The following is a 10,745-nucleotide window of genomic DNA, read 5'->3' as shown; positions in this document are numbered from 1 at the left end:
CACCCGCGAGACACAAAAGTTGTCTCGCGGGAGCACCGAGTCCAGTGGGAGCGGGCGCAGAAAAAGAAAAAAAAACAAAAAACTGAGATTTTTAGGCTGTTTTTTTTAGTATAAATAGGAACTCTTCTTCTAGGGTTTTTTTTAAGAGAAGAAAAAAAAAAGGTTTCTTTGACGGCTAGAAAAGAGAGATCTTGATGAGAGAGTTTTGAAGAGATTTTACAAGAAAGAGATCAATTTTTTTGGGTAAAAAATCAAATCTTCTTCTTTTGAGACGAGCTTATGGATTGTACAAGTCGTCGGTGTTCTCCTCATAATGGAATCTCCTCTTCCCCTTCTCATGTGGACATAGACAAGTTTGCCGAGCCACGTAAATCTCGTGTCTTTACTATAATCTGAGTGTTGGCTATTGCTTGTAGGTTCCCTTGACAAGTCAGTCCTAGAACTGATGAGAGGAATAGTGTATATTTTACTTTGTTGAGATATTTTACTTTCTGTTCCTGTTTCCTTAGTAAAACGGGAATATAGAGGTTGGTTTAAGCTTTTATGACAATAAAAGCCAGGGCTTTTTCTCGGGTTATATCGCTTTCGCGGCGTGAGGACGTGACTCTGCACCCAACAATTGGTATCAGAGCTGTTATTCAGATTGGGAGTAGTGTAGCTTCTGGTTTGAGGGGGTGCTCGGTAATTTCCTGAGAGAAGCGGATTTATACAAGCGGAGGATGGCGTCAACTAGCAAAATAATTAAAGTTAGAAAGTACGAGATCGAAAAGTTCAATGAGAATAATGATTTTCCCTATTGGAGGATGCAGATAGAAAACTCGTTGATTTTGCAAAAAATGCACAAGGCTTTGGCTGGAAAAGAGAAGAAGCACAAAGATAAGTCTGATGAGGATTGGGAGGAGCTGGATCTGGAAGCACTGACATCGATTATCCTTTGCCTTGAAAGGGATGTAGCTTTCTTGGTAGATGGAGAGGAAACGACTGCGGGCATGTGGTCGAAGTTAGAAAACACTTTCATGACGAAGAGTCTAACGAACCAGATCTATTTAAAATCCAATTTGTATACTTGCAAGATGGAGGAGGGCCCATCAATCCGGGAATACATCAACAAGTTTGATAGGATCATATCAGACTTAAAGGACATAGATGTGACAGTTAAAGATGAGGATCAAGCGCTTCTACTACTTCTATCTCTGCCGAAGTCTTATGAGAATCTGATACAAACACTGATGTTTGTATGAGACAATTTGATGATAGATGAGACTAGAACGGCACTTCTAGAGGATGACCTCCGGAAGATTACAACCAATGACATGACTACTGATGGTAACAAAGAACAAGCGCAGAGATTTTTTTGCTAGAGTAAGGGGCAATGAGCGAGGAAAAGGCAACGGAGAAAAGTCTAGATCTAAATCAAGACCTATTGTGAAAAGATCGTGTTTTAAATGCGATGAAGTTGGGCATTGCAAGGTCGACTGTCCAAATAAGAGAGTAGGTGGGAAGAAGAACAACAATAAGACCGAGAAGAGAGAAGACAAGGAAGAAGCGAGCTATGTTTCAGAGGAAGAGAGCGAGAATGAATGCTATGTCGTCACGGGTGGCAATGATATCTCCGGGAAGTGGATTCTTGATTTAGATTGCTCTTACCATATGTGCCCAAATAGAAAGTGGTTTACTACCTACAGAAGCATTGATGGTAGAACCGTATTGATGGAGAACAACTATGCTTGTAAAACAATGGGGCTAGGTAATATCAAGATCAAGATGCAGGATGGAGTTCGACGAATGTGAGGCACATTCCCCACTTGCGAAAGAATCTTATCTCAGTTGGTGCATTGGACTCTGATGGTTGCAGGATTGTTACAGAGAACGAAGTGAAGAAGGTTGTTCGGGGTTCCTTTGTAGTGACGAAGGATGTTCGTCACGGTAATTTATATACTCTCTTAAGTACGACGGTGGCGGGAGATGCAGCGGTTGGAACTGAAGGAAGTGGTGGAGACCTATGTGAGCACACACGGTTATGTCATAGGTGACTTGGGCACATGTCAGAGAATGGTCTAGTTCTGTTTGGTAAGGAGGGTCTGCTGAAGAATCTGAAAAAACCTTGCATGGATTTTTACGAGGATTGTGTGTACGGAAAGGCACACAGAGTCCAGTTTCTGAGAAGCAAGTCTAAGAGCAGGAGGATACTAGATTATGTGCACACAGATGTTTAGGGTCCGGCTCAAACAACTTCCAAAAGGGGTTCCAGATATTTCGTCTCATTCATAGATGATTATTCGAGGTATGCTTGGATTTATTTTCTAAAGCATAAGAATGAGGTGTTCAAGACATTCAAGAAGTGGAAGGCAATGGTTGAGAACAGGACATGGAAGAAATTGAAGATACTGAGATCTGATAATGGTACAAAATACCCAGATGGTGCCTTCAAGGAGTTATGTGATCAGGAGGACATTGCAAGACACTGGACAGTCAGATCTACACCACAACAAAATAGGATCGTGGAGAGGCTGAACCAAACATTACAGAAGAAAGCAATGAGTATGTGATTTTATGCTGGATTGGGTAAGGAATGGTGGGCAGAAGCGGTGGCTAAAACTTGTTATATTGTAAATCATTCTCCGCATTCTACATTGGATAGTGATACAGCCTATAGGGTGTGGTCAGGGGAGCATGCAAATTATGAGAGGCTCCGGATTTTCGGGTGTACCACCTATTATCACGTCAATGAGAGAAAGCTTGATGCGAGGGCCAAGAAGGCTATATTCTTGGGATATGCAAAGGGTGTAAAAGGCTACTGTCTTTGGTGTACAGAAGATCCGAAGTTCGTGATCAGCAGGGATGTTACCTTTGATGAGAAATCCATGATTGCTAAGGCGCCCATGGATGATGGTGTTGGGACTGTTGGGACTTCAAAGTCTCAAGTTATTGAGATAGAATCTAAAGACCAACTAGGTTCTAGTCATGTTCAAGTGGGAAATCAGGTAGATGATGAGTTTGAGCAGGAAGAGGTTTAGTAGGAGAATACACAAGCACTACAACAGCAGCTCGAGGATAGTTTGGCTTCCACTAGGCCAAGGCGAGCATACAAGCATGTACTGAAGCTAGGGGCTGATCAATCCCTAAAGCACTATTGGCAGGTTAATTTGGTGGAATACGCTCGGTGGAGGAAGATGAGCCGGTCTCCTTCAAGGAAGCTATTCGGGATAAAGATAGTGAGAGTTGGTTGGCTGCGATGGAGGAGGAGATAGAATCTCTTCGGAAGAACTAAACATGGGAGGTGGTCCCATTGCCCGTAAGAAGAAAAGCTATTGGTTGTAAGTGGGTGTATAAGAGAAAGGAAGATCCTTCAGAGCTCGGTGGTATAAGGTATAAGACGAGGCTAGTGGCTAAAGGGTTTGTACAAAGAGAGGGTGTGGATTATAATGAGATATTTTCTCCGATGGTGAAACACACTTCTATTCGAGTGCTATTGAGTATTGTTGCTCATGGTGATCTTGAGCTAAAATAACTCGATGTTAAAACGACCTTCTTGCATGAAGACTTGGATGAAGAGATCTATATGCATCAACCTGAGGGCTACAAGGTTGAGGACAAGGAGAATCATGTGTGTCGCTTGAGGAAGTCACTCTATGGACTGAAGCAATCTCCTCGACAGAAGTATAAGCGATTTGACTCCTTCATGCTGAAGCATGGATTTTTCCAAAGCGATTATGATTGTTGTGTTTACATTCGGAAGCTTCGTGGAGGTGATTATATCTATCTTCTTTTGTATGTGGGTGACATACTTATTGCTTCTAAGAGCAGGATGGAGATAGATAGGCTAAAATCTTAACTTGGTAAATAGTTCGAGATGAAGGACATGGGCGCTGTAAGGAAAATACTGGGTATGGAGATTAGGAGAGAGCGGGCGAATCAGCGATTGTTCTTGAGTCAGAAGGGCTACATAGAGCAGGTGATCACGATGTTCAGGATGCAAAGTGCTAAGTCGATGATGACACCATTCGCCACACACTTCAGGCTTTCAGGTAAACAATCTCTAACTATAACGGAAGAGAAGGCACACATAGAGCGTGTACCTTATGCTAGTGTAGTTGGCAGCTTGATGTACGCAATAGTATGTACACGCTCAGATATTTCACAGGCGGTCAGTGTCATCAGTAGATTCATGGCGAATCCGGGAAAGGCACATTGGGAAGCGGTGAAGTGGGTCCTGAGGTACTTGAAGGGTATCGTTGATACGGGTCTGTGTTTTGGTGGAAAGACATATCAGATTGACGGGTTTATGGACTCAGATTATGCAGACGATCTAGATAGACGGCGATCTACTACTGGTTATGTATTCAGGATACATGGGGCTCCAGTTAGTTGGCGATCGATGTTACATGCTACAGTGGCACTTTCTACTACATAGGCCGAGTACATGACTATAGCGGAGGGAGTGAATCAAACATTGTGATTGTGAGGTCTTCTAGACGATTTGGGGATTGAGCAGGAGAACGTGAACTTGTGGTGCGACAGTCAGAGTGCGATTCACTTGGTGAAGAATCAAGTTCATCATGCTCGTACCAAGCATATCGATGTCATGTATCATTTCGTGCGGAATGTCATAGAGGAAGACGATATTTCTCTCATGAAGGTGCATACGAATGAGAATCCCGCGGACATGTCAACCAAGATGGTCACAGGTAGCAAGTTTAAGCATTGCTTGGACTTGCTTCACATCAGCCCGTGTTGAACTACCCAAGTGGGCATGACCCTTTGAGACGGTGATGGGGTGAGGTGGAGATTATATGGAGAACAAATCCTAAACTACGATTAGCTTGATCCCTATGGAGGGTACGTAGGCAGCCACGGTAAAGTGGCGCAGCTGATTTGGCCTGGTTTGGCCTAGTTTGGTCTGATTTTGGTGTTTCAGATCTCTTTGGTGATGTTCACGATGTTCTTCTGTCCAAATTTTGAGGTTTATCAAATGATGTACCTGGTGGAGAATTGTGAACACGTGGGGGTGGGGGCCACACCCACCCACGTGGGTGTCTCGGGGCACAACACCCGCGAGACACAAAAGTTGTCTCGCGGGAGCGCCGAGTCCAGCGGGAGCGGGAGCAGAAAAAGAAAAAAAATTAGAAAACTGAGATTGTTTGGGCTGATTTTTTTGGTATAAATATGAACTCTTCTTCTAGGGTTTTTTTTAAGAGAAGAAAAAAAAAGGATTTCTTTGGCGGCTAGAAAAAAAAGATCTTGAGGAGAGAGTTTTGGAGAGATTTTACAAGAGAGAGTTCAATTTCTTTTGGGTAAAAAATCAAATCTTCTTCTTTTGAGACGAGCTTGTGGATTGTACAAGTCGTCGGTGTTCTCCTCATAGTGGAATCTCCCCTTCCTCTTCTCCCGTGGACATAGGCAAGTTTACCGAACCACGTAAATCTCGTGTCTTTATTGTTTTCTGGGTGTTGGCTATTGCTTGTAGCGAACCACGTAAATCTCGTGTCTTTATTGTTTTCTGGGTGTTGGCTATTGCTTGTAGGTTCCCTCGACAAGTCAGTCCTAGAACTGATTGTCTTTATTGTTTTCTGGGTGTTGGCTATTGCTTGTAGGTTCCCTCGACAAGTCAGTCCTAGAACTGATTAGAGGAAGAGTGTATATTTTACTTTGTTGAGATATTTTACTTTATATTCTTATTTTCTTAGTAAAACAAGAATATAGAGGTTGACTTGAGCTTTTGTGACGATAAAAGTCAGGGTTTTCTCTAGGGTTATATCCCTTCCGCGGCGTGAGTGCATGACTCTGCGCCCAACAAATTCAATTCAGAAAGAAGGAAGCGACACGTGTACGATGATGCTCAACCCTATCTATCCTCTCCTCTCTATAAATTGGAGTCCTTCTGCTTCCGTAATTGTCATCAGATTAGAGCGTAATTGATACATTTTCGTAAGTGTTTTAGTCCTCTTTATTAATTGAGAGCATAATGTCTTCTTGTGGTGCTTGTTCCTCTGGTTGCAAGTGTGGCAGCGGCTGCACCTGCAGTGGCTGCACCTGGTAATCCCTAATAACACAAAAAATTGTACTAAATTTTTCTTTAAATTTATAATGTTTTATTTCTCTGTGAATTATGATTTTTTTGGTTGTAATCAGATTATTTCTTTTATTTTTAGTATTCATCAGTTCCCCAATTGATCTTGCGAGATGGGGTTTCTTTAAAGATTTAGAACAAGTTCTTCAATCATAAAAGTTTATTATTAAATGGATGATAGATCTTAAAAATAACTGTAATTACTATTTTTTTAAAAAACAAAATTTATAGTTTCTAAATAATGATTTTTCTTGTCCTTTTTTATGCTAATTATTCTTAATTTTTCTTGGTGTTATTATATCTTTTAACCTTTGCACATCATTTGATTCTTACATTTTTTTTCTTTTTCTTTTAAATCTTTTCGACCTTTAGATCAAATTTATTTTGTGTGTGTTCTTCTTTGATTTTATTTTATTTTATTTTTTTGAGTGCAGCTGCAAGAGGAACCCAGTCTTTGCTGAAGAGAGTATCACCACCGCCCAAACCAAGATCCTTGGTGTTGCACCTGAGAAGGGGTTTGTTTCTTTAACCTAGTCTTAATAATTTAAAGTAGAGGATAAATTTCACATAGCTACCGTGAACTTTTTTCACAAAACTACCATGATCTTTTTGAAAGCCTATGATAATTGTCTCTAATAAAAAAATTATAATAGTTTTGTGTAAAACTCCACAAAAATCATGGTAGATTTATGAAGGAAAAATGCTTTATGAAGGAGAATTTTTTTTAAAATATCTTTCTTAAAACTAATTAGCAAATTTGATAAATTTTTTTGTCTTAATTAGTAAAATCCACCACTTTTTGGTTATTGGTGATATCGCAGTAGCTGACTAAAAAGTGATCGATTTTGCATAGCAGATCCTTTAAAAATCACAAGACTAGTAGTCTTGTACAATTAGTGACCACTAATTAATGGTTATCACTAGTAGTCGCATATTTTTAAGCATCTATCTTGCAGAATCGACCATTTTTTGGCCGGTCATGATGTCGTGTCAAAAAAATGGGCGATAAACACTGTTTGATTTTATTTATAAAACTTCAAAAATGGTCTTTATTTATTAATTTTCTCTACATGTCAAATGATTAAACCAAGCAAAATTCACCAAATTCTGATCGAGAATACTAAGTATATCTCTCAAATTTGCAGGTTTGAAGGGTTTGAAGCTGTTGAGGGAGAGAATGGTGGCTGCAAATGCGGATCCAACTGCACCTGTGATCCATGCACCTGCAAATGAGCGAATATGGATCCTTATGTGATGTACTAATATAATAATATTAGTACTTGGAATAATAATGAGGCCATATGCTTCATTGCTAAGGACTGAATGTTCTGTGTGCTTTCCTCTATGTACGCTTTCATGTCTATCTTAATGAAAATAGTTGTGGTTTAGTGTCTAATTCTTTGGCTATCTAAGGAGCATGGACATGAACATAGATATATCGAATTTAATAAATTCTAAGATATTATGTGTTTCATAATATACACGGTAAATTTTTATGAACACATCGACCCCTTGATGCTAAACGAAATTATGTCTTTGTTATCTGAGTGAAATTATATGTTTGTTACCGATATCAGTCACGCATAACATCAACGTGTTGAAAAAAGATCATCCATCATTCACTGTGTTGGAAAATAGTCCTCTGTTCATAAATATTAATTGAGTTAGTTTTCTCCTAAAAACCGCATTTGAAATAGAGTTATTCTACATAAACCATCTTTGATTATCAATTTATATATAAATTATTTTTAAACTGTTTTTCATTATAGTCGACCATCATATCAAGGCTCATTCTTAGGCCAAGTTTTTTCTCCTTCCGATTTTTGTGTAATAATTAGTTGTCAAATAACAAACATATTAGAGATGAATATTCTTAATGGAGGTTATGTGTGATCAATTTAAAAAAAGAAAATTAAAAAGTGGATCAGATGAGCGATTGTAACGAAAAAACCTATAAAGATGATTTATATATAAATTAAAAATTAAAGATGGTTTCTATAAAATGATACATGAAAAAAAAAAGTATAGAATATTCGCTTTCCATAATAACCCTACAGATAACACACGGATAACTTCATCCACACAAGCCTTACTCAGTGTAGAAGCTTCATATATAGAGGAGCTGCTTTAAGCCTTGTCGTCTGAATGATCTTCGGTATTCGTGATTACATAAATCAAAGTTTTCATCATCATAGGACCACAAGCAATCTCCTCTCCTTGCCTTCTGCCACTAAAAATGATAAAGATGGCAGGCAGTTACGCAGTAGCTTTAAACTCAAATAATTAACTTAGTCATCCACTCAAGACGTACGCTTGGTCAAAAAATATATCTAAAAAATGAAAAGGAAGTGGCTCTTGATTCCTTGGCTATCCAAGATCATATACAAGTCAAAGTCTAATATGACATTTGAATGGACGTTTTCCATGTACAGTGATGCAACTGAACCTCAACCAAATGAACAACGAAGGTGTTTAGGGCGCGTCTGGTTGCCTCTTTTAGCGGGGGAAATATGTTGAAAACCTGTCAAAAGTATCAGTTTTGACAGGCTTTTCCCTTCCCCCTTATGCAAACAAACAGCCCCTTAGCCACATGATTATTGTACGTGGGAAAATATCATTCTATCCATATAAATCACGATAACAATATTCTCTCGTCTAAAGTGTGTCATACCACAAGATAAAGCTGATGCTCTTTGTTTTTGAAATGATCTTTGGTTCTCATGAGCCAAAAAGCAAAGGACGCAGCCTCTCCTCGTTGAACTTTCTTGCTAAAAAATGGTGAACAATGGAAGCAGCAGTAGCTTTGAACTCAAAATTTGTGTTATTCAACCGACTTCGATCTTTATTCGTTTGTTTACGAAGTAAACCTGATTCAAAACTTAATTAAAATTGACCCCTTGCGAATTAACCCCCCTCCTAAGATTCCAGCAAAGATGTCGCTCTCCTTCCATCAACATCTACAGCCTTCTCTCCCTGGAAGCTCCAACTGCGTAACGAATCTTTCTTCTGGAAACTTGAATGATACGCATGAAGCCTCTGAGCCTCAGAAGATATTATTCCTACGTTAGGTTGAGATATCATGTGGAAACCGCGTAACGAATAAATTACCTTTTTCGCCTTGGGGTTGACCTCTAAATGACTTTTTTCACAAAGCTGTCACCGACGCCTAAAATTCTTTCATTAAAAGATCATAAACTTTGAAATTTGCAAACGAACTCGACTCTGATCAGCAAAATTTTGGCTAAATCAATGGACAACAAATTCCACACGCATTAGGTGCATGCAGAAAACCATATAAATTGAATATGAAGTCATGAAAATAAATAAATAAATAAATAAAGACTTCTGTTGCTCTTTCCAACAAGAAACTTTTAATAGGATGTACAAGAAATATCTATTTTTCTGAGTTCCCGGCAAAGCTTTGGTCATGAATATAATTAAGCCATGCAAAATTCAAGGTAGAAATCAAGTTTCGTACATAAACAAGCCTTGGTAATGAAACATTTGCTGCATTCTGGACTTCTCTTTTGGACATACTTCCTGCAGGAAAATCATTGAAAAAGTCAGTAAATAGTTGAATTCATAAATTTCTAATGAAAGAAACAACTTTGGAGTAAATATTGTAACAAAAAAAGAAGGTAAAATTTTCAATATAACAAATAATTCAATAGGTATCTAGATTTTCTAGCCCCCCTCACATGCAAAAATATTGAGCTTAGACAGTAAAATTGGAATTAAATGTTTTGCTTGAGCTCGTTCTATTCTATCATCTGTGTATAATTTTCCACGTTGGTCCGTGACAAACTTACTATTTGCATAGAGTGATTCTGGTGAGGAGTCTATGGCTGAGATTTAATGCTCCTCAAAATTCAACATCTTCACCTTCTCCAAGTTGAGGATAAGGGGTTTAAGGCCAAAACCCTTCAAGACTAAAGGAAACAGTAACAAGGAAAAAGAAATGCAAGAGATGAGCAAGGGAAAATATGCATTGATGTTGATTGAAATCATTTCAATGTTACAAATTACATGAAATTATGTAGATTTAGATTGTCCGCCTTAAAACTTTAGAAAAGAACATGTGCACGTCTTCAACCAGTACAACAAAACTTCAGGGGGGAAGAAACAAAGAACACGTTTCTCAGATACACATGAAGCCTCTGAACCTCAAAAGATGTTATTTCCCTGTTAGGTTGAGATATCACATGGAAACCCCGTAATGAATAAATTAGTTATCTTTTTCGCTCCAGGGTTGACCTCTAAACTAAGGTTAAAATAGTAATATCGTATACTATGAAAATAGTTTATGAAGGTGTAAATATCTATACCCTCATAATACGGAATGTATCCACAACTAACCCTTCAAAATAATTAATCATAGAATTGAAAGTAGGAATTTTTTTACAACACTATCATCGACGTCTAATATTATTTCATTAAATGATCATAAACTTTAAAAATTGTGAACGACTTTGAAACTAATCAGCAAAATTTTGGCTAAATGATGGTCAGCTAACTTTCTCATGACCTAACAAATATTTATTGCAAATCCTATACAATAAATTCCATAAGCGTTAGATGCATGCAGATACCATATGAATAGAAGATGAAGTAAGTTTCATACAAAAATAAGCCTTGGTGATGAAAAATTTACTGCATTTTGAACTTCTCTTTTGGA

At 38.4% G+C, this 10,745-nt stretch overlaps 2 protein-coding genes and 1 long non-coding RNA gene across 4 annotated transcripts in view; 1 reads left to right on the top strand and 2 right to left on the bottom strand.

Annotated features, from left to right (window-relative positions):
- On the top strand, positions 5,891-7,466 carry LOC109843743 (metallothionein-like protein type 2). Its single transcript, XM_020412701.1, has 3 exons — positions 5,891-6,036; positions 6,505-6,585; positions 7,216-7,466. Exons 1-3 carry the CDS (start codon positions 5,966-5,968, stop codon positions 7,301-7,303), a joined length of 240 nt encoding a protein of 79 aa, XP_020268290.1. The 5' UTR covers positions 5,891-5,965; the 3' UTR covers positions 7,304-7,466.
- On the bottom strand, positions 8,738-9,243 carry LOC109843098. The gene is made up of 2 exons (XR_002247510.1): positions 9,179-9,243; positions 8,738-9,106 (listed from the first exon to the last, which is right to left on the bottom strand). It is a non-coding gene; the product is annotated as an uncharacterized LOC109843098 (long non-coding RNA).
- Positions 9,377-10,745, bottom strand: part of LOC109842701 (protein TRIGALACTOSYLDIACYLGLYCEROL 2, chloroplastic-like) — a 9,359-nt gene continuing 7,990 nt past the window's right edge. The window contains exons 7-8 of one of the 2 annotated variants that reach the window (XR_002247352.1): positions 9,880-9,999; positions 9,377-9,610 (exon numbers count right to left, since the gene is read on the bottom strand). The gene's annotated coding sequence lies outside the window, so the exon portion shown is untranslated. The remainder of the gene's footprint in view (positions 9,611-9,879; positions 10,000-10,745) is intronic. The other variant, XM_020411561.1, reaches the window with a different exon arrangement.

The sequence above is a fragment of the Asparagus officinalis genome, chromosome 5 (assembly GCF_001876935.1).
Source record: "Asparagus officinalis chromosome 5, Aspof.V1, whole genome shotgun sequence".
Classification (NCBI taxonomy): domain Eukaryota; kingdom Viridiplantae; phylum Streptophyta; class Magnoliopsida; order Asparagales; family Asparagaceae; genus Asparagus; species Asparagus officinalis.
The sequence above is the reverse complement of the archived record's forward strand: the minus strand, read 5'-3'. Positions and strand labels throughout refer to the sequence as shown.

Coding starts and splice junctions, on each gene's coding strand:
- LOC109843743 (XM_020412701.1), top strand. CDS start 5,966: ATGTCTTCTTGTGGTGCTTGTTCCTCTGGTTGCAAGTGTGGCAGCGGC. Junction 6,037..6,504: donor ACCTGCAGTGGCTGCACCTG/GTAATCCCTAAT, acceptor TTTTGAGTGCAG/CTGCAAGAGGAACCCAGTCT. Junction 6,586..7,215: donor GGTGTTGCACCTGAGAAGGG/GTTTGTTTCTTT, acceptor TCAAATTTGCAG/GTTTGAAGGGTTTGAAGCTG.